The 24,069-nt window shown below is 43.2% G+C and overlaps 1 protein-coding gene across 1 annotated transcript in view; it reads left to right on the top strand.

Moving 5' to 3' along the window:
* Atac2 (Ada2a-containing complex component 2) overlaps positions 1–24,069 on the top strand; it is a 38,990-nt gene that overhangs the window by 3,849 nt on the left and 11,072 nt on the right. The window contains exons 4-15 of the mRNA XM_084576323.1: positions 1,215–1,360; positions 2,196–2,359; positions 7,368–7,415; positions 10,000–10,208; positions 11,533–11,639; positions 12,095–12,247; positions 13,927–14,125; positions 14,714–14,834; positions 18,513–18,593; positions 19,608–19,655; positions 21,257–21,369; positions 23,725–23,817. Coding sequence (XP_084432449.1) covers positions 1,215–1,360; positions 2,196–2,359; positions 7,368–7,415; positions 10,000–10,208; positions 11,533–11,639; positions 12,095–12,247; positions 13,927–14,125; positions 14,714–14,834; positions 18,513–18,593; positions 19,608–19,655; positions 21,257–21,369; positions 23,725–23,817 — 1,482 coding nt within the window. The remainder of the gene's footprint in view (positions 1–1,214; positions 1,361–2,195; positions 2,360–7,367; positions 7,416–9,999; positions 10,209–11,532; positions 11,640–12,094; positions 12,248–13,926; positions 14,126–14,713; positions 14,835–18,512; positions 18,594–19,607; positions 19,656–21,256; positions 21,370–23,724; positions 23,818–24,069) is intronic.

A 24,069-nucleotide genomic window follows, 5' to 3' on the forward strand; every position in this document is an offset into this window, starting at 1 on the left:
AATTTTTCTCATTTCATCATGTATTCATGCAAGAAATCGTTTTTTCACAGTTTCTCCGTGCTTTAAAGAAGTCTGACAAAGTAAGCAACATCATTTCGAAGCTGCTTTTTTGAAGTGGCACGATAAGTGCATGTTGGGAAGCCAGAAATACTCTTAAAAAGCACTCTGGCAGCTGGTGTTTCTCCGAATCGCACATACTTCTTCTGGAGCCCGACATACTGTCACGACGTTGCAGTGACTGAATAGTACTGTCATTTAAACTAGGTCACCTAAAATACTCGGCATGAAGAGCAGTTATATCAAACGGCACAACAAGCGAATGAAAACTAACTGTGGGCCATTGCAAATGATTGTACAGACAATATCCCGGCTGCTTCTGGCGTCTTGCATGCAAACCTTTCGTGCTTCTAAACACACCGGAGTTTTAGTCGGTCAGTGGCCTGTGGGGAGAACTTGGCTCAAAGTGCTCAGCTTATAGAGCCCAACCCTGCCGCCCACATCATTAGGGAACTTGTGACCAATGGCGGGGGTGAAGTAGTGGTTCCCTCTACCACAACAGGCCGATGACAAACGACACGTGTTAAAAGAAACAAACTATGTACAAACTATGTACTATATCGACTTGTTGCACTGTAAATACAACATGTAATTGGCATGGCAGCCTTTTGCAGCTTTTTTTAGATAACAAGAAACAAATCTGTGATGGAAATAATTACACAGAAAGAATTATTATTCCCGAAGACGAACGAGAGGGTTGAAGTTGGTTTCTTGTATTTCTTGGTTCGACAAAAGCAGTTGTTAGGCGAGTTGATGTTTTCAATGATTCATAACTACTGTCTCTGTCCTGTCTTGTGCTGTAGTTATGGATCATTTCTTGGTTGCCAGCGAAATTCGATAAGAGCTATCGCAGGCAATAGCACAGCGGTTAGCATTAACCTTCTTAACACCTATAAGTGCCTGAAAAGAGCTCTGTGGTGAATTGCACTACTCGCTGGCACATACACCAAAATTTTGATGCTTATCCTTTCTAGATGCCCGTGCTGCCGCCAGGGGCGCACACTTCGCTCCCGAGTTAGATATGCACAAACCCTATAGATGCAGTATTGTTTTTTTCTGCCCATTACAACTTTTGAGTGGAATTTTTTTAGGCTCCTTTGTTTATGCTTTGTCTACTTGTCTGAGGACGGTGCATGAAATGACTTTTCGGACCACAGGAAGCGAACAGCAACATTTCGCGGCACGGTTGCTGGAGTGCTGTCATCGGGTTGCCCACTGCTCTTCCGCTCTGGATCAGCAGAACTCGGCGAGAGTGGCTGGTGGACACTGGCCACAATGAAGCCCCCATCGCCGGCTGATTTCGGTAACACATCAGACCTTTTATAGAACAGCCTTCAAATCAATCAGTTTATTTCAGTTTTCTTTACAAAGAAACTGAGGGTGGCAAGAAAAAAAAGCAGTCATTACGACTGCTTGACAAGCCTCGCCGCCCCTGCAAAGAGGCAGTTTTGTAGCAACTGAAATGGCGATGTTAATGCACACTTGATGTAACACACAAAAGAGCTAGAAGGTAATACGTACACACGCACACACAAAATTATCTGGATACATCTGTTATTTAGAAATGAACAGGGAAAAGCAAAAAAAGAAACACAGTGGTTACATAACACTACAATTTGATACAAATTTGTGTATGTACAATTTTATCAAGAAATGCATTTCGAACACCAGCGCCAGACATCCTCTGCAACCTGTCATAAAATGGTGTGTTCAACTATTTGGGAAGTATATACTTTAGCGTGAAAAAACCGTAATTTGTTCTATATCGCGGTAAGGAGTAGGTAGTGCTTTTTCGTTTTGTATACAGTGTTTGCTGTCAACTTCACAATGGGGGCACTTTGAGCCTTAATGACGATGCTTATCAGCATTGCTTGGCTTCATCTTTGTTTTATATTAACTTCGTTTGGCCTTATGTGGTGGGAAAAAAGCCTTAAATTTGCAAAAGAGCTTGTGATACCCCACGACGTGTTTCGTCCATACCATATGTTAAGTAATTGCTTTAGCCTGAGTGAAAACAAGCCAAATCAAGTTCTCTTGGATTACTGGTGCAAGATTTTCAAAGCTGCTGCCTTGTTTTGTGAACAGCACTGGCCTGTATTGCCACTTGTGGTGTCAAGCATTGGTCTTTATCATTTCAGAGGGTCCTGGCGCATTGCTGGCAAAATGCCGAAAAGCAAAGATGGGTCCTGCAGTACCAGTGGAAGAGCCATCGCCGATTTTGGATGGACCTCGCCGCCGCTACATCGGCAACACGCTACAGGCTGCCATGCAACTCAAGGAGAAGCGGTCACTGCTTATTAAGGTTGGAGAGAAATTATGTACACTTCACGCCTGGGCTCGACGTTCGGCAGATTAAAAATGGTATCTGGCAGGGGTTCAGGACATCTGAAGTCCGGGCCGTTTGATGTATACATGATTGAAGAGGAAACCAGTCAAAACAGCGAAGGACGAGAAATGGCGGCGCATGTGACAATGCTAGGCTAACAACTGTGCTTTACTGAAGAAATTTATTTGCACATACTATCAGTCCATCTGGACTAAGATAGGAGTGGGTTTGACATCAAAATTTATAAACGCAGGCCAGTATGATAAAACAGCAAGTACAGTCAATAAAACACAGTTCATAAAATACAGTCAATGTAATGTACAAATTATGTGCACTCCTGCGTTAAATATTTGCATATAAGGGTAGCAAATTGCTCTCGGGATTGAGCATTCACAACGTGGTTAGGAAGGCTGTTCCAGTCGGATGATGTGGCAGGAAAAAAAAGAGTATTTAAAACAGTCCTTAAAAAATTTTTCTACCTGGACGTGTTTATTATGCTTATTACGAGTGACGCGCGTCTTTGCTTCGTTTATGTATTGTTCTTTCTTAACCAGGACTAAACCATTTATTACACAATAAAACAAAGTTAGTCTTTTTTCTTTTCGTCTGTGGGAAAGAAGAGACACATCGGCTTGAGCATAAAGAGGGGTCACTGAATCCAATCGTCGATACCGGGAGAAAATGAACCGTAGCACCCGTCTCTGTATCTGCTCAAGCTTAGAGACAGACTTTTTGTGATATGGGTCCCATATTTCGCATGCATAATCAAGTAAAGGCCGTACAAGCATCTTGTACGCTGTCAGTTTTGTGTCCGTAGAAGCCTGATTTAGGACGCGTCTAATGTAGCCTAATCGCTTGTTTCCCTTCGCGACAATGTTGTCAATATGTTTTGCCCAGCTAAGATTTGAAGTGATGGTCACGCCGAGGTACTTGTATTCATTTACTCTGGAAAGCGGGCTACCTTGCAAGCTATACACATAGTTCAGGGGCTCAAGCTTGTGAGTAATTGTCATGCAAACTGTCTTGTGTGGGTTCAGTGACATCTGCCATTCCGTGCACCAATTATCGATTTGGAGTAGATAATCATTAAGTTTAATTTGGTCGTTAACTGATCTGATTTCATGGTAGATAATACAATCGTCTGCGAATAGCCTCGCTTTTACTGGTGAATCCCGGATCATGTCATTAATGTATATCAGAAATAAGAGGGGGCCAAGAACTGACCCCTGAGGTACACCTGATCTAACTTCGCAACAATCGGACCTCTCATCCCCAATGACAACATACTGTCTGCGACCTCTTAGGAAGTCCTCTACCCATCGAATTACACAGTTATGTCCCAAAACAGTTTTTACCTTAATCAGAAGCTTTCTGTGGTTAACCTTGTCGAAGGCTTTTTTGAAGTCTAAGAATATAACATCCATCTGGCCCCTGCAATCAACCACTTTACAAAAATCATGACAACATTCCAATAGTTGTGTCACTGTTGACAAGCCCTCCCGAAAGCCATGTTGGTATTCACTAAAAAAATCATTGCGCGTTAAGTGCTGGCGAATATGTTTTGATACAATATGCTCTAAAAGCTTACAGCACACTGATGTTAGTGCTATTGGCCTGAAATTTGAAACGTTATTAGCGTCACCATCCTTAAAAACTGGGGTAACCTTACCAATCTTCCAATCATCAGGAAGCATATCTGTGGCTAAAGATTTCTTAAAAATTACGAAGAGATACCTGGCCGTCCATTCAGTGTACCTCCTTAAAAATAAATTCGGTATTTCATCTGGGCCTGCAGCCTTTGAAGTGTCTAGCTTCAGCAGTGAAGCCAGAATTCCCTCGTATGACACTTGCAATTCGTCTAATTCGGGTAAATTGTTATGCGACGCAAACTGTGTCGGTTCTCCGTCATCCGAAGTAAAAACACTCGCAAAGAACCCATTGAAAGCCTCCGCAATTTTAGCCTTATCCTCAGTGAGACCCTGATGCGTATTCATTTTTGTTATTGGTGTCTTGGTTGCCGACAAGTGTCTCCAAAACTTTTGGGGAGATTCACGAAGATATTTACTCATTGTGATGTTGTAAAACTTATGTTTCGATTCTTTAATCATTAATTTCAACCTTTCACTTAATGTCGTTAAGTCCTCACGTAACGCCGGGTTCACTGATCGCCGCAACCTTGCTTTACGTCTGGACACTTTTCTTTTTAGTTGAAGAATTTCTCTCGTAATCCACGGATTGTGGATACGTTTTTTCTTACATTTCAAGGGTACATATTGTGTTATACATTTGTGAACAGTTTCTTTGAAAGTTAGCCATAGTTCATTTATGTGTGCGGACTCATCGTGGCTTAATTTGTCAAAGTAGTCATAACGGTAGCTTAATTCGTCAAGTATGGTAGTGTCATCAGCTCTATTGAAATCTCTGTAGTATGTCAGGTGTTTTTGCGTACAAGAGAATGGGCCCAACTGCAAAGTTACACTAACTAAGGAATGATCCGAGATTCCAGGTAGAATGGCAACTTTGTGCAGCCATGATGAGACACTGTCTGTTATGAAGACTAGATCCAGAACCGATCCACCATCACCGTGAACACGAGTAAGCTCCCTGACTACCTGTGTCAGCCCGTGGGAAAAACACATGTCAACAGCAGCTATCCCAGCTTCATTCTCCCATGAACCCGGTTCCATTTCATCCCATTTTACATCCGGAAGGTTAAAATCTCCAGCAACAAAACATATTTGTGCTGTGCGCGCAGGTCGTAAAGAAAATCGTTTAGCTTATTAATACCGTTTGAACCGGACCCAGGTGCACGATACACAGCCGCTACAAACAGCTCTTTTGTTCCTAAAAAGATTTTACACCATAATGTTTCAATGTCGGTCATTTTGCAAATTAATGTGTAATTAATAGACCTTTTAATGAAAATCGCTACCCCGCCCCCTCTGCTGCCACGGTCGTTCCTAAGCACGTTGTAACCAGGCGGGCATATTTCAGAGTCACGTACATCATCGTGCAACCAGGTCTCGGTCATGACAACAACATCAGGGTCATGCTCAATCAGCACTTGTTCGAAATCAACACACTTGTTTACAAGGCTACAAGCGTTAAGATTCAGCAGCCTGAACACTCCGTCATGCGCAAGTCAATCCCCTGTGTGGTTGTGAGCCACTGGCGCTTTATCAGATAGCTGTTCTTTCACACGACAGCGCCGGTTTGTCGCTTCGTCCCACGTGTAAGTTACACCATTTATCTTAATCTTGACGAAAACAAGTGTAACTTTTTTTCCACTTTTCCTATCGTTTACTGCGCTGCTCCAAAGACGTTGTTGTCTTCTTCTTACTACGTATGAAAAGTCTTCGTCAATAAAGATCTTTGTTCCTTGCAGTCTGGTCCGGTAGCACAGTATTTCTTTCTTTTCGTTATAATTTCCAAGCTGCACAATGAATGGTCTCGAGTTTCCCGTAGAAGGCTTTCCAATTCTATGTACCCGTTCTGCACTCATCACTTTTTGCGCGAAGACTCCCGCAATCACTTTCTGCTTCAATTGTTCCTTGGTTTCATTTTGTACCTCAAGAATGCCCCGGATCACCAAGTTCTTACTGCGGCTGCGATTTTCAATGTCATCAAGCTTTTTTAATACGCCCCCAACACTGGAGTTCAAATCTGCAATTTCATGTTCAACCTGCTCAATCCTTTTACATTCTTCTGAGGTCTTCGAAAGCCTCATTTCTAGGTCATCGAGCTTTTGCTTCAATTCAGCTATACCCTCTTTAATTTCATGCTGCCCGTCCAAAAGCATCTGCATCATACCTATTATGTCACTGTCAGGACCTGGATTTGCTTCAATATCCCCGCAACACTTCAGCAACAGTGCCATTGTGTCCCAAAAGTCAGCAACAATTACACAAAGTGCCTGTGGGCTTGGCAGCACAAGTAGACCACGAAAGTCGTCTCTGATAGTAGATATAAAACGCTTTTCACCAACCTGTGTGAACAACAGAAGAGGGTTAGTCATTGTCGTTGTCAAACTGGTGCCACCAAGCCCTCTGACGGTACGACGGAAATCCCAACCCGAAGAAAACGCCCCCTCTGTTGATGTCCATTTCCCTGGCGTTGTCCAAGTAAAATTGTTGACCGCCGGCAACTCGGCGGGAAAATGCCTGTGATGGTCAAATTTGTCGATTTTGATAGAAGAATCCTGGCCTGGCTTTACTGTGAAGAATTCACCGCTGGCCTGCTCTGGCGAAGAACAAAGCAGCAGCAGCACCTGTGCGAACAACAGAAGAGGGTTGGTCATTGTCGTTGTCAAACCGGTGTCGCCAAGCCCACTTTGTGTTAATGTGTTCCTTCCAGCAAGGCTAATATAGATCGTGCAAAAAGCGACTAGAAAAAAAAAATTATAATGAGGAGACTTGTCGAATGCACAACTTGAAGCAAAAACTAGTTTCATGTGCGATCTCATGTCCATGGGCCATATTCATAACACTAGCGTTTGGCTATAGTAAAATGAGCGCATATACTCGATGCACAGTCGGATACATCTCAAGAATGAAGGGGTACTAAGTACCCCTTAAAGCAAGCTCTACAAACTAATGGCATTGACTTGTGGTGGCTATTGGCTAGTTAATAGCGTTGACCTACAAACTAATAGAATTGACAGCTTTGCACTAGATGGTGTTAAATTGCAGGTAACTAGCGAGTGCAAAGCAGTTGACCATGACAACATGACAGTAAATTGACTACGTTAGTTGGAAGGACTCTGTTCAGGGGCTTTTAATTCTTGATTTATATCAGGCCATAATTTGTTGTCTCATTTTTATTTCCAACTCTTCTTGGCGCTATACTATACCTGATGGAGGCAGCCTTTGGAAGCCGTTGAATTTTTTTCATTGACTAGGTGATTAAAAAAAAGTGGTTAGGTGTTAAAGTAGTCACCTGATAGTTTACTTCACGCTGACTGCAGTAATGTGATTCATTGTTGCAGGTGAGGGAGGAGGAAGAGAAGAAGAAGGAGGAAAGGCATGGAAAACAGGTGAGGGAGCGTTGTTAAGGCCAACTATAGTTAGAGTTTAAAGTTTTCATTGCACTGCATTTACGATGGGCTTTGCTAGCCAGCTGTTATCATTCTCTCCAATTTATGCGAAAGCACCTATGTGCTTCGATGCTTTGTATTGTGTAAATGAAAGGTGAGGACTGCACCTGATAGGCACAGACTTTGCTTTGCGAGTCAACTAGCGTACAATCTCTGCTCTTTGTGGCTGAGTACCAAGCTTGGTGGCCTGCACACTTCTTACCAAGGCTGTACACAGCGACAGCGACGCATGAGAGAGCTGCAGGTTGCAAAATTTTATTACTTGAGAAGACGCCAGCTTTTGAAGCATGTTTCACATCCAAGCTGCTAGTCCTGTTTGAGCAGTCATTTTGCTAATACAGTAAAAGCTCGTTAATTCTAACTGCACGGGACCAAGACATGTATGTTCGAGCAAGACATTCATGTACCGTCTTTGCCAAAAGTAACCAGGCTGCATGGTTTGCTTCTGGCTTGTATTCTAAAGCCAACATTGATTCCCAGGTGATCACAACTCCTTAACAATTGAGGACTGGAGCCCGCCTTTACTTTGCACAGATGTACAGCTTCAGAAGTAGTATGAATTCTCTGCCACCCGACTGAAAAGCGAAACATGCAGCCTGGTTACTTTTGGCAAAGACAGTACATTTACAGACTTTATTTCATACGTATTCCTTCAAGAAATACTCCACTAACAGTTCTTGACTGTCATGAAGGAAGCTTTGTGGTCGGAGAAATGAAGAGAGCAATAAGTTATCGGGAGGTTGCAGGAGGGGGCCCATAGGAATGTTGCGCGGCGAAGAGATAGCAGTAACTGATTGATGCCACTAATGCAAGACAACGTGGCTCTGCACATCGGCTTGGGATGCACGCACCGTGATCCGCTGATAGCATAGCGAGCCGGTGCTTTGGCAACCGGAGAGCACTGTCGCCGCCACGCAGGAAGAGGAGGGGGGACACACAGTGGCGAACGGTGGTGGCAGGAGTGCGCGCAGCAATCGAAGAACACACACAGTCGCCGCCACGGAGAAAGAGGGAGGATGGGGGGGGGGGGGGGGGGGGGGTGTAGTGATACGCCACCATTTTTTTTCTTGCGGACTACTGGAGTAGCTTTCGCTGCATTGCACCTGATGCATGAAACGGAGTATAGTAAGCCCGCCAGACCTGCTCCCGAAGACGCAGAGCGCCCGCAGATTGATCGGTGCTTACATGCCGGAAATAGGTGCTCACGCCAAATATCTGGCATTGTTAGAGACTCGATAATTTTCAGAGTACCGCGATTCTTTTCCCCACGCCGCGGCACCATCGATTGGTCAGCATGGGTCACGTGGGGCTCCATGGCCCGCTTTCACCATCAAGCTTCCAAACAGTCACAGCGTGGACGCCTTTCACCGCAGTGCGTGTGAGGAAATTGCTGTATTTCGCATCTGGATTTTGCTGCTCAGGTTGTTGTTGTTGTTTTTTTGTAAGAAGTAAATTGTGGCAGAATGCCAAGCTGCAGCGCCTTCGCCTGTAGCAACCTGCATGAGTTCGGAAAGATATTTAAGAACCTTTCTATACTTCCTCTCACAAGATATCTGCAGCACAGCGAAATGCAGAGGAGCCCTTGCAGTTGTGCTCCTAAATGCCTCTCGCCTCTGCACACTATAATAGAGAATTGTGTTCCTACTGTCACCCCCGCCAATTTGGGGGGCGAGAGGTGCGTAGGAGCACAATTGCCTATTGTAGTGTGCATGATTTTGATTGGACCAGGATGCAAGAAATGAACTTAGCAGGGTGCCAGCGCTTGTCCGATTGTGCAAGCCACATTTTCAGTACATTTGTTTATCTTGCCATGGGCAATTGAGGCGGGCGCCGTCTACTGCCGCTCAATTATTGGAACGCGTGGTAGCAGTAAACGCCTTTTGAAGAAAACGATTCTGAAATTTGAATTCTGAATTGACAACTGATGAAAAAGAAAGTTCATAGCTTTTCATGTGCCTTGGCTGGGACCGTGCCGACAGTGCTTATCCATATTTCCGAATTAACAGGGTTCGAATTAACAAGTATTGCGAGTTTCGGAGGTGTGCGAAGGAGAGAGAAGGCAGCCGCGGCCACCAGCCCCTACCTTCTGGCGCCGCCAGCCGCCGCGCCGGTCATGGCGCCAATTAGGCTTTACCCACTCTGCCATGGCTTTATATTCTCTCATCTTCTGTCCCCGTTTTGGACGTGCGCAGTCTCTAACTATGCCGGTCTTCCGCGGAGGTACTTTTTTTTTTTTTTTTTGCTACGTGTTGTGTGCCAAGCTGCCCAGGCAAAAATAGTTCGAATTGTACGTAGGGTAACCGACTCGCGTTCGAATTAACGATCTTTTTTGTACACAGATCTCTATGGAGCTTGGCCGAACCAAGTAGTGCAGTTCGAGTTATCTGAAAATTCGAATTAACGAAGTTCGAATTAGCGAGCTTTCACTGTAGAGTAAGAAGCTTGGTGGAGGAGTAGAAGAAAAAGTAGTGTTACGAGGGAAAGCAAAATAAATAAGGAATAATGCATTCTTTTGTGCTTGCAGCCTGTGGCCGGATCATCTGAGCAGCAAGTGACAATTCCCATAAACGTGCACATCAAGTCAGAACCTGTCGAGCAGGAGGTTATCATCCCGGAGCAGGAGGTTATCATCCCGGAGCAGGTGCACGAGCCGGAACATATCAGCTCATATGATGAGACTACTGGCTCGTCGTTTGAAATGCATGACAGCCTGATGACGCCCGAGGACTTCCAGTAATTTTTCTTGACTTTTTAAAACTTTTTTTTAATTTCATGTTTTTTTTTTATTTTCTTATTTCGTTTCGATGACGGCAAACTGCAGTGGCAAATTGCAATGGCAGATGTGGAGCACATCGGTATTTTAAGCTTTCCGCTCTTTCTGCAGCAGCACCATCATTATCATCATCAGCAGCAGCAGCTGAAGCCTTACTACACCTGCTGCAAGACAAATGCCTTTCCCATATCTCTTCATCTATCTATGCCAGCTATGGCCACCTTATCTGCCACACATCTTATCTGTTGCAAGAAACTGGTATTCTCTGTAATACTAATACTGTATTTTCCAGGAGGGTATACATTTCCGTGCTATTCTAGTTTAATTTTATTTGAAATATCGCATGAATTCTGCAATAAACAAGGCTAACAGTGGTTGCTATTTTTTCAATTTGTCTTCTTTTTTTTTTACTCATCAGATATTCGATTTAATCGTCGAAGGCATTTTTTTCTTATATTCGTATTCGATTTGTATTAAAACTTCAATATTTGTGCACCCCTAGTTTCACCTCAAACCCAGAGAGTTAACATGCAGGTTTTCATCAGACAAAATTGTCGTGATGCAAACAGTTTTCAGCAGTGTTTTCAGACCCATCTGATGATTCGAGCTTGTGGTTCATTGGGAAATTTTCGCTGGTCCCTTGAAAACCAAATCACTTTACTGCATTCATCAGCCAAATGACAGCTCCAGCTGGTTTCATGCAGGCTTTTCCTATACAAAAAGCTGTTATATAGAATCTTGTATAAAAGTTATACTGAATTTTTCAGCAAGGGTATATGCTTCTGTAAATTTTATTTTAAATTTATTTGCAATTACATACTGTGTTAGTTCTGAAATGAACAAGATGAACAGTGTTTAGTTTTTTTTCTTTAATTTTCCCTTTTTTTTTTATACTAACGGTACATTCTATATTTGAAAGCATTTTCTTTTCTATGTACATATTCGATTTGTGTTAAAAAATTTTCATATTCGCACACCCCTACCTTTTTGTAGAATCAGTCGGAGGTTTGTGTGATGTATTCCATGTGGTATCAGACAGTGCCCTCAGGAACTGCAGGCTACTCTCACCTATCCATGGATACAGCTAATGACAGTGAAGAGACATGGAAGACTGTTTAACAGAGAGAATGCTGGTACATGAAGCATTTTCAGGAGCTGCCTGTTTTGGTAAAAAAAGAAAGTAGAGTTGCTAACAAACTGCATCTGTGGTTTATTACTGCATTTTATTATGTATCTGTCAGCTTTGGTGTTATATTTCCGTTCAAAATTTTTTTATCTCCACAGCTGGAATAGTGACCACGACCTATTCGGAAGTGACCCATTTCGGCAAGATTTGCTTCATGTGTCTGAACCACCGAGTGACCCCATCGACATCGTTCCTGCGAGTTCTGGTATGTTTTTGAAAGAAAATACTCCTTCAACTGTCTGGCTGAAACTGTTGATAGAGAAAGTTGAATTTGAACATAGTTTTATCCTGTTTTGTTTTTCGGCAGCCATTCATGATGTTGATGACAATAAGTAACACAACGTTAAAGACATGCACGTGCTGATGGCCGTCAGTTACACTGCAACAGAAGCCATCAACTTATCCGAAATAGACTTTGTTAAAGAGCAGGAATCCCGTTGTTATTGTCATCAACTACAAAGCAATAAGTTGTTCTTTCTTAGATATTATTTCTTTTGCTCAGTCTGCTGTAAGTGGCATTTACCTATGTGCCTCTGCATAGATAATTTTCAGCATTTAATGAGCAATTTCAGCCTAAATCTAATTTTGGCTTCTAATGCATGTGGATACCTTTTTCGAAACGTACCATGTAGCAATGGTGTACCTGTACTGTGCTTTCAGATGGCCTGTTGCCCATAAAAGTGGAAGTCGAAGACGATGAGATGTTGGACCTGGAGGACTTCAATGTCCAAGAAGTGGCAACCATGGACTCAAGCTACTTTGGAGTCCAGTCTCCCAAAGTTGAGGAGCTTGTTGGCATCTTGGAGACTGATGGTCGGTCGCCCCTGTCTTCTCTGCAGTAGTGTTCCACCTATGTCGTTTTGTCAGCACTGTCAACAGGAAGTCACCTGCCTAAGCAACAACAATTTGCATGAGATAGTCAAACAGTAAATATAGTTAGAACGGGGTATAATCTAAACCAAGTACTGCAGATCTGGACCACAAGATAAAAAAAAAAGTTTAGCAGGAGTGTAACTGTGGGTCGAAGTGCATTTGGCAGATACTTTCAAGGCAGTATAAATAATAATAAGTAGTAGTAAGTAGTAATATCACACCTATGCTTACCTCTGGGTCACAAATTAATGAAAAGCTTGAAATTAAATTGATAGTAATGCAGCAAGCTATCAGAAAAAACCAAAAAACCATTTCGTGTACTGTTAAAGGGGCCGCGAAAAGATATTTGCTAAGAGTAGAAAATACACAAAGAGTCGGTATTCCATCGCTAATCTTCACAGTGCGAAAATTGTTAACCTAGCTTGAGCAGAAATTAAAGTATTGGTGATAAGAAATGATGCTCATCCTCTCCATCCTTCAATTCAACATATTTTGATGCGCAAAAGAAAATATAAAGGGCTGCGTCTGTGCCACACTGTGTCCGAGCGCTCTAAGTGAGAGGGTGCATCCAGATTGTGCACTTTATGACAATCGATAAGGGATCATAAATGCGTTCTGTGTTTCCCTAATTTGTTGTGAACAATTGTGAAGAGCAATTTAAAAAATATATTTATGTAGTAAAATTTCATTACAAGAGACATGGTTACAAGAGACATGGTTACAAGAGACACTCTGTTACTAAGGGCAACATTTGCAGGTTCCTAAAGTAACTTCTTCACTATTTAGAAGAGACGCAATTAACCCAGGTACACTCTTGCAACGCAGCTGACTCGTATGTGTGGCAGTTTAGATTACCTTATCTAAATTTTGTTGTACATCAGTGTCCTTTTTTTGGTCACAATATGTCAGGAACCAAAAAGGAGTGCCTCCTTCTGACTTCCCAGTTAAGAGGAGGCACTCCTTCTTGGTTCCTGACATATTGCAACAAACCAGGACACTGATATGGAACAGAATTTAGTTAAGGGAATCTAAACTGCCGCGCATACGAGTTGGTAGGAATGTTTGGTTACAAGAGACATCTTTTTCAAGTCCCTTGAGTGTCTCTTGTAACGAGGTTTTACTGTATTTGTAAATTGCAGGGTTTCTGCAGAACTTTGAAATTTGACTCCAATACCCACAAAGACCACCTGTGCCACTTCTGCAGATTTGTGGCATTAGAATATGGCCATAGCTTTTCAGGGTCTCATTAAGAGACCAGAAGTGTGCAACATGGATTGTTTTGTCATGTTGGCTTGGCAGTTAGGGCGCTCGACTACTGAGCCTGGGGAACCGGATTATATTCCGGCTGCAGCGACCATGTTTTGCAAGGTTTCTTTATACTGTTTATTTGCCGTGAATAATTTGCCTTTTCTTTCTTTCTTTTTGCGGCCACATCGGTTTTCGTTCACTTGTGCCAATTATTTTTACTCGCTGCTGTATCCAGCTCGTACAAGTGGATCACAAATTGCTGTACTGCCCAAATGTTTCCATTTGAACGCCAACCATCCGGCCTGCAGGGCTGATAAAGAAAAAAGAAAGGCAATCTTTCCAACGTGGTCAGTTATGCTGTCTTGATGCAGGCGAGGTGGCCGCTACGGAGGAGGTCATCACGGGTGTCATAAATGGTGAAGACGATGGATCTACGATGAGCATCAAAGAAGAGCCACTGAGTGACACCGAGAGCAGCTCTACGGAGACATCTCAGTCACGCATGTCAGGGTTTGCCAAGAAGCGCAGGATGGGTGAAAGACGGGCAGAGGTCAAGGAAGAGAAGACAAGGTGAGCCAAGCGGATTTTCACACATTGCAGTCTCTGATTTCAGTTTTGCCATCACGAATGAAGTCGAACAGTGGTTTAACAAAACTTGGCAAGCTTGCAGACATGTAATCAAGCATTTTTGGAAAAAAAAAATTAAAGCTAAGGTTTTTCTTTCTGAACCATGTAAGCATCAATTTCTGGTTGGATGCAAATGTGGAGACTTCGTTCAGTTCTTTCCAGTTTGAGGAATAGCAGTGTGAAAATACTACTGTTCTGAGGTTTCATGCACATTGGAAGACTCCAGTTGGCTGTAATTCATTCAGAATTGTCTACTGCAGCACTTTTTTGTTGGACATACCGCATAACCTTTCTGTACAATAGTGAAGTGTTTAATAAAGATAACCTATGCAAAGTTAAGACCATAGGTCTACTCGAAGCCATGCAGCAGAGCATTGTTCTTGCTTCATATATTTCTTGATATCTGAATAAAATGTGCATATGTGATTGCGTTGTAGTGTTTCCACTTTGTAGAGCGACTAGCAGTAGGAAGGAAAGGTTGCTGTGTCTGAAAAAGGGGCATCAGTACGTCTTGTCTGTTTCATGTGCCAGGTGTGTTCCCATGAGTATCTACGAGGAGCACCAACTACTAAGCCAGATTGAAAAATATGCCCTGCAAATTCCACTTCCCTGCGAGGCACGGAAGCTGAGGAGGAAGCTTCTTGTCAGGCAGGTAAGCCACGCAGGTTGTGGAAGACTAAATTGCAGTTGTGCACTGATTCAGGGAATTTACGAATTTTTATTAATGCAAAAGCATTTCTTGTCACGAGTTGCATTACCAGTAAGCAGCGCCCATCAGCAGAGCGTGTAGACAGAGCACCAGGCGTGGCCACATAAACTGTGATTAATCCATTGCATAAGTAATGAATATGATAGAGTACGGCCAACTTGATGATGGCCTCCAAATTTGGATGGGGCACCCCCAAAATTTGGCCCCTTGAACACTAAAATTTGACCCCCTTCTGACTTTGATCAAAATTGATGTCTAATCTAATTCAAGTACAGCCAGTTCAATGGTGAGCCCCAAATTGTGATCGGCCACCTGCAAAATTTGGCACCCTGGACTACCAGAACCTAAACTCTTCAAAATTTGACCAATATTGATGTCAAAAACAATGTGAGTGTGGTGAGCTCCAAATTGGGATGGCCCACGCCCAAAATTATGACCCATGGATCACTAAAATTCGACTTCATCAGAATTTGACCAAAATCGACATCAAATCTAATTTGAATATGGCCACTTCAGTAGTTACCTCCAAACTTAGGTGGTCCGCCTTCGAAATTGGGCCTCCTTGGACCCCCGAAATTTTGCTTAGTCTAAATTTGACCAAAATCGATGTCTAACCTAATTTGAGTATAGCCAACTCAGTGGTCACACACAAATTTAGGTGGGCCCTACTCGAAATTTGGCCCCCTGGGCCACTGAAATTTGACTTTATGTGAATTTGTCAAATGAAAACTGCAACTAAACAAAGAAATGCAGAACTCATATCAGAACTCGCAATGCTTTCCCATTTCTGTACTTAAGCAGACTTAAGTGTACCCTTTAATTTTCGTTTTGTTTACTGATTGACCTATTTGTCTAAGGTTCGGAAAGTATACTAGAATGGAGACACTTATGCACAGTATTATTGGTGTGCCCAGTGTATGCGTGTGAACGAAATGTGCTAGCGCCGCTTCCTTGAAGCATTTGGACAAGAGGCCTCTGTCGGAGAAACTGCTGCTGGGCGCTTGGCAGGATAAGGGGAAGGGTGTCCAGGCAGTGCGGACTTTTTGCTGTTTTTTTTTTTTGCGCCAACGGTTTTGGTTCGCGCTTGTAAAGCAAGCTACCGTGCCTGTATATATACAGTTGAACCCGGATATATCGAACTCGAAGGGGATCGCGAAATAGTTCGATATATCGATAATTCGATATACAGAAATCGGCTTGTGACGGCACTTACGATGCGAAAAAACGATACCGTATTTGTCGCGTAATCAGCCCACTCTCATAATGAACCCACCCTCCACTTTTGCACCCGAGAATTTGAAAAAAAAAAAAATGCGTTAAGGCCAGCTCGCTCACATTCAAGCGACTGAGCGATCTCAGCGACGAGCGGTAGCGACAGAGCAAAAATTTTCAAACTTGTTGGAACTGCGTCCCTCTCGCCGCTCGAGCCACCGCGGCAGCTCAAAACAAGGTTTCCCTTGCATGTCGATGGCGCGCGTCAGTCCGTTTCCGTCGGCTCATCCACAGCTGATTGGCAGCGTGCCAAGATGCTGCGTAGCGATAACGTCAGGGCGCGTTTATCTTTTGATAGCTCCTGCGGTGGCGGGGAGCGAACTTGGCATAGTGCCCATGATGGCTTTATTGCACAAGCCTGGTTCGATTTATCACGCCGCGCTTGGGGCGGGCGTCATGATGCTTTCGCTGGCGTGCTTTCGCTGATTCATACATGCAAGGATAAACGATTAAAAAAATAATAATAATAAAATAAACATCCCCCCCCCCCCCCGCAAAAAAAAAAAAAATGCCGCTCTTAACGTTCGCAGCCGCCATATCTTACGCTACGCCGGGCGTACAGCACAACAATAAAAAAGAATGACTCGCATTAAAAAAAAAATATACAGAGCTTATCCGCAGGCGCCATAGCCACGTCAGCCGCCGCGCCGCGCGCGCAGAGGGTTCGGACTCGCAACACACGCTGGAGAAAGCGTCCGACGTCTGTCTCAAAACGGGCTGAGCTGGCTTGGCGCATGCGTTGCGCATGCTGAAGGAGAGAGATAGCTCGGCAAAAGAATGGGCACACCCACGCACATGGCTTGCAAACGTCATGTGTTGGCGCGCGGGAAACGACAACTGCAGATGCGCGCGCCTTTGGGGAATGGGCGCGGCGCTCCCGTACTAGCCGTCGCCGAACTGGCCCCTCCCATTCCTTCTGCACGTGGCTTAAAAACGTCACGCGGCAAACGGCCAATGGTGATGCGATCGTCTTTGGGAAGGCACACTTTCCAGTGCGTGGTGCGGAGTTCGATATATCGAACGACCGGTGAAATTGAGTTCGATATATGACGTGGCTTTCCTATACTTTTACATGGGATTTTCAAGGGGATATTCCGTGAGTTCGATATAACCAAAATTCGATATATCCGGGTTCGATATAACCGGGTTCGACTTATTTCATATGCCTTCTCCCACATCGTCACCCATCATGATCTTCTTTCTTCTCCCCTTCCCCTTCCCCAGTGCAGAGTAGCAGGCCAGATTTGAATTACTCCAGCCAACCGCTCTGCCTTTCATTTAAATAAATCCATCTATCTATCTATCTTTTCTCTTGAAATGCCAGTTTGTTCACAGTCATACCTTGCTGCATGCAGGGTTTACATTTTGCACTCTGTGTCGCGTAGCAATGGTTAGTTGGCATAAATATACTTATTGGCTTCTAAGTACGTACATGTATTAGTTTGGGCTGTGTAAAATAAATTGCCCTGCCTACACTGGTTTCTAAGCAGAGATAGAAAACCACCATTGTTTTGCAACTGGGACCCCAAAAAGCAACCCCAGACATTACTTCAATTCAGTATGCAGGGAAGTTCCGCCATCTCTCAGGGACTAACAGAGTCACTAGGTGGCGAACGATATCGCAGTGACTGTATTTTCTTAGTGAGTTTTGTAAAGAGATTGTGTTTCATCTGCTTACTTAATTTTTGCATGATTTGGTTCAAAACACAACAAGTTGCTAGAAGGGAAAGCATCTGTCAACCAGCATACACACATTGTATTGCTTCTGAAGAGAGAGAAAAAGAGAACATAGTGTTGTTGTTTTCTGACAGATGGCAGCACTGCCCTCGTTGGCTAGGGAGGCAATAGTTGGGGTCACTTTTTGAGGGATCTCTCTTGATAATGGCTACAATTTTCTACATCTAGTGTAGAAATTGAGTAAGTAATGATGCCAGTCATAAATGCATAAAAGAGGTAAGGTAATCGGGCCTGCGTCAGATACTGCCGCTCACTGTATAAATGTGGGAAAAAGTAGGGACAAAATGTCATTGACAATCAGCTAGCTATAATAGCATGAACTGGCTGAATTATTTAAGAGGTCACTGCAGCCATCTAGCAGAAGACATTAGAGTATGAAAAGCAATCTTGTGGCTGTTTGCACGGCATGCAGCGTTTATAGATATCAGTGACGAAGCATTGACTTGTCAGCAGTACCCCTAACTGGCCATTGCCCAACTGTTGTGGGAAACAACCTGTACGCCAAGCTTTGTCTTCGAGTCTAGTCATGCTTAAATTCCATATGTGGCGCTTTCAAATCTATCCTGTGTACTTGCAAGGCATTTCTTCACATTTTGTCTCTTTATTTTTCAGATCAAGCGTGCACGTAACCTTCCTGTCTTTGACCTTGACACCTTGGTTGGGCAGCTTGCCCGGCAGCCGGGCAAAGATCAGGTGAGGAGAGGAGGATAAGGCATCTTCTATTCACGTGCTCTGTACGAACAAGTTCTTGTGCAGGAGCATTGGCTTGTTGAGCTGGTTGAATTTTACGAAGGAAATCTCAAGAACAAAATGCGGATGAGACTTGTCACTGCATGCAATTTAGTGCATAGATCGTGAACAGCACCAGTACCAGTGTTAGAAGCCAGCATGCTTCTAACACTATATGGTAACACTATATGGTAACACTTAGGTAGATGGCCAACAGACCTGGGTCATGTCTGCAATGTCGCATGTTTTTTTTTGTTTTGTTTTTTTTTTTTTTTTGTTTGTTTGTTTTTTTTTTTTTTTCCTTGTTGCATTATTAAAAAAAACATTCTGCATTATCAAACAGCTGCCTCTCTGCCATACATTTCATTTTGCATAAAGCACGAAGTACACAATCGGAACGGGTGGCAGTATGACCAGGGTAAGACCAATAACCATGAACAATTGTTTTTCGAACCATCTCCAAACCTGGAAGCTTGCAGAATGGGATAGCTGAAAAATGTAACCAAATACTCTCACACACCCATGTACTGTTGCAGCTGGTGCCGATATATTGTTGAGTAGCACTGCATTCCAAAGGTGTTCATAATGGTGGTAAAATTGTGGAGAACTAGAAAAAATTTTTGGCTCTGTTTGCAGCACATTACTGGGGTGTGACAAAGAAGACTTCACGCAAAGGAACTGGACTAGAGTGCAGTTTGCTGATCAGTTACAAAAAAAAATAAAGTTTGGGTGACTGCTTCTGCAGCAGTTTCTTCAATGAATTGCTAGGTAGCTTCACTGCTGCAACATGCTTTGCTTCGAACGTTGGACGTGCGTGCATGTGTGTGTGCGTGTGCGTGTGTGTGTGCGTGCATGTGTGCGTGTGTGTGTGTGATAGAGAGAGAAAGAGAGAGAGAGAAAACTAAATTTGGACAGAGACACTTTACCTGCCCTTCATGGCTTGCTCAGTGTTCTCACATAAGTGTTCTTATCATGCAGGAAGTTCATCAGTTCAGGCCAACAAAAGATGTCCTGGACCGATATCAGGTAATCAATGTGGGTTCTCATTATGACGTCACTGCATGATACATGAGACTATCAATCACTGTTATGAATGTCAAATAGACCTGGAGCTTACAGGTCTTAACACACTAATATCAAGCCCACCAGACCCCCCTTTTTTGCAAGTTTGGAACAGCACGCAAAGGAAATGTTGCCTCTTACATTGGACCTTTCGGAGAGTAACAGCAGTGCACATAAGGCCACATAGACAACTGGGAAAGGCCTCACCATTGTAGCATGTACTATTTTACGATGCTTAGCAAAATCACCTGACAGTGCTACATCCTTTTTAATTTATTATTATTATTATCATCATCATCATCATCTAAGCAAGGTGCCCATGTACTGTGCAACATCAATGCATGTTAAAGAACTCCAGGTGGTCAAAATTTCGGGAAGCCTCTGCTATGCTGTCTCTAATAGCCTGAGTTTCTTTGGGATATTAAACCCAGCAAACCAAGGCCAAACCTATTATTGCAACATTCGTTTTTTTAGTTACAACCTAATCGCGTCCAGTGCCTGTTATGTTTGTCTTTCCTCGGAGCCCACTCCACTGCCCTGAAGGACCATCAGGTATCTGCGGCCTGCATTGCAGGCTCTTCTGATAGCCGTTTCGTTTTCGTGATCTGAGCTGGGATGTTATTAACTCATGTTTTTTCCCTGACTCAGTGTGCTGTTTTTTTCTTTACCCTTGTCAGAGCCAACAACTGAATTTTTAAGGTCTAAATTTTTCTCATTTGTCCTTAATGCCTGATCCCGCCATGGTTCTTCAGGATACCCTTAGAAGAGTGTTTTACTGACAATTTCCCAATCAATGGGCGTGGCTGTTTTTATTCATCCCACTGCCAGAAACCATGTTGTCAGCGAGTGCAACAGCAAGGGTGATGAGTTATAGACTAATCTAGCGACAGCTTTCAGACGTTAATCAGACAGTTTTATTATTCACTACAGCATAGTGTAGCATAGCATTCATCTCAGTTTCCAGGCTCAAGGTCCTTAAAGCACGATGACGTACACTTCGTTGACCACTGTTTTTGTGGACCGTGGTTAGCACAAGCTCAAAGCACTTCATCAGCTGTGCAAAGGGAGCGTTGCCTTTCATTTAAGGGAAGACGCAGAAAAATGTAAACTGTGATGATAAATAAAATGTAATAAAATATGAGAGATATTTCTGAAGGAAAAAAATACTACTATATACATGTATATCATTTAGCAATTTATGAGTAGCATTTTACCAAGATGGGGTCACTTTGTTGGATAGAGTGATAATGGCAAGATTCTACCACAAGGTGTCACTTCTGTTTGTTTTATGCAATTTCCAACACAAGGTTAGACTTATAAATTCTTGTTTATTTGGTATTACAGAACATGATACTCATATATGAGGCAAGATCTATTCATGTCGACCATGAACCCATGACAGCAGTTGTCGGCCCCTTTATCATTTTCCTTTCCACAGTTGACTGCAGTGTCTTCAGCTACATTTGGATTCTTTCCATATCAATCCTGGGATTCATGGAGTGAATTAAGAGTGTTCTAGGTTTCCTACCTTGATGAGGCTCAACTGCTGTCTGTTCTTCACTCAGGTAACGACGGGAACAGCTCGCTTGGGTGTCCAGGGTCACATGACATTTGTGACACGCATACTGGGTCTGGAAGAAGAGCAGCTTGAGTGCATCATCAGTCCTTACACCCAGAGGTGAGCATCAGCCTATGCATCAGAGGCACCTGTGACAGTCCACTCGGCTGCTTTGGGTTGCAGTGTGACAGTGTTAAAGGCCATTTGTAAGAAAATTCAGGCGTTGACATTATTATCTTTGGTGTCAGTGTTGTGGGCAAAAAAAACATGGGCGTGTCTTTGGCACGAGACAGGGCCAAGTCGTGTGACGTCTTCAGACCACATGACACGGCCAAGGTGACAGAAGCAGCCATCTTTTGCAATTCCTTTGAAATGGGAGTGAAAACCAGGACCCTTTGGATCCCACTTCAAACAGGCTACTCTCAGGCCACTCAGGACCATTTCTAGAGCTTGATTAAAGTGGGGTTTTATATAAAATGTATGCCGAGTGGTCTTTCATGTAATGAGGTAGATTATGACTGTATGCTACTGATTATGCGGGAGATTTAAGTGACTGGAAGTTAAGTGACCCCCAAATTTTTGGACGGAGTAGAACCAAACAAAAGGCTTAGTGCTCAGCATGTGAACTCACTAAGTTGTGGCTGATGTGACACCTGTATAATTGTGAGACACTTTGTGGACGTCTAGTCACTGTCAGCAGCCTTTTCTTTTTTTTGCTGTTAACCCATGCAACAAGGCAAGCATCTTAATATAGAGGTCTTAATCTTAAGCATCCTAATAATAACAAAATACAAAGGGGCAGTACAATACACAAGCCCAAGCTCACAACTAAACTTCATTTTTATCTTCACCAACATCAAAGAGGATGAGATGGAAACCAAGAACAAATTGAAACCAAAAGTGACAGGGAGCAACACCTTAACAAAATTATGACAGGTGCCACATCACCCTTCCTTGCTGTTTTAAAGTTTCTTTTCACAGTCAATTCAACTGAAAGAGCGCTCACATAACTACCTTTATTTTCGATCAGACCCATTGAAAAGGCCTTGGCTCTAAAAGAAAAGATGTTTCTGCCAGAACAGAAAGGGAGGGTGATGTGTTGTCTGTGACATGCTTGTTAAGGTGTCTTTCGCGTTTAGGTTCATTTTTCTTTTCATGCTTTTTATCTTATCCTCATTTATTTTGGGGAAGATGAAAATAAGGTTTAGTTGCAAGTTTGTGCTTGCTTCTTGCGTGCATCTCTGCGTTAAGATGGTTTGAGACTAACTAGCCCAGTTTAAAGTCAGTCCCTCACACTTCACCTTTGACACTCAAGCATCCATCTATCCGTTTGTGAGTATTGCCTTAATCTTGAGTGTTGTTAATGTAAGTTACGACTTCATGCATAAAACTTTCAAAAAATAGATACATAAAGTAAGTAACTTTTTGTTTGAATTTTGATAAAACAATACAGGTAAAAAAGTGCATCTTGGCTGTGCTTGCTTCTAGGCAGGTGCTTGTTAACGTAATCATTGTGCACATTAACAAGAAGAATAAGATTGGGATGGAGCGCATTTGGCAAGCACTCGCAGATTATGACTAGTAGCTTACCGGTATCACTCAAGAAGAAAGTATACAACAGTTGCATCTTACCTGTACTCACCTATGGGGCTGAAACGTGGAGGCTAACCAAGAGCGTTCTACTTAGGTTGAGGACAACCCAGATGGCTATGGAACGAAAAATGGTAGGGGTGACATTAAGAGATAGGAAGCGTGCAGAGTGGGTCAGAGAAATAACTCAAGTTACTGACATTCTAGTGGAAATTAAGAAGAAGAAATGGGCATGGGCAGGACATGTAGTGCGAAGAGAGGATAACCGATGGTCGCTTAGGGTAACAAACTGGATTCCAAGGGAAGGAAAGCGTAGCAGGGGGCGGCAGAAAGTTAGGTGGGCGGATGAGATTAAGAAGTTCGCAGGGGCCAAGTGGATGCAGCTAGCACAGAACCGGGTTAAGTGGAGAAATAGGGGAGAGGCCTTCGCCCTGCAGTGGGTATAATCAGGCTGATGATGATGATGTTGATGATGATGTGTAGACTAAAGATGTCACTGTAGTTGCAGGTGCACGTTTCTCTGGGGTTTAGAGATAACAGTGGCCGGGTGAATAAACCGGCGGTGGAAACTAGCAAAAAACGACTGGAAGATTGGTGGCTTAAAAGCAGAAAAGTGACATAATGTTAGTAATGTAGAAACAAAAGTTCAATAAATAGAATGATGGTATAGTTAACCACTCTAAAACAATAATTAAGATATAGGGGGAAAAATAAGCATGATAGCAACTGCTACCACCCCGTTTCAAAGGGGACGCTCCTATATTCCATCCATCCATCCACGTCATATCCTGTGTGACTGTGTAAGGAGCCTGTTTTGGTGCATTCCATGTGCTGGTTTATTCGAACTGGCCAATGGCTAACCGTGTGTGTCATGTGTGTTTCCAGGACGCTGAAACCATTCATCTTCAGGGATTATGAGGCCAAGCCTCTGAGGCTGAGGCTCCTCGAGGAAGTTCTCTCACACAAGCTGAATGCAAAGTAAGTCACGAAAAAAAGAAAGAAAAAAAAAAAAAGGAGAGATTCCACATGGGAAAGTTTCTCGAAGAGCTGCGACAACAGTGTCCCAACGAAACCCTCGTAAAGCCCATTAGACTCAAACATGAGAGTGCAGAAGTACAGTCTTTCTTTGTCGAAAGTTTGTAGCTTACCGTGATCATGGCCAGAGCAGGGATGTTGCTCTTGGTGGCATTCACTGGTACGAGGAAGATTAAGAGATTGCAGCATCAGCAA

This window comes from Amblyomma maculatum, chromosome 8 (assembly GCF_055883805.1).
Source record: "Amblyomma maculatum isolate TAMU_Amacu chromosome 8, ASM5588380v1, whole genome shotgun sequence".
Lineage (NCBI taxonomy): Eukaryota > Metazoa > Arthropoda > Arachnida > Ixodida > Ixodidae > Amblyomma > Amblyomma maculatum.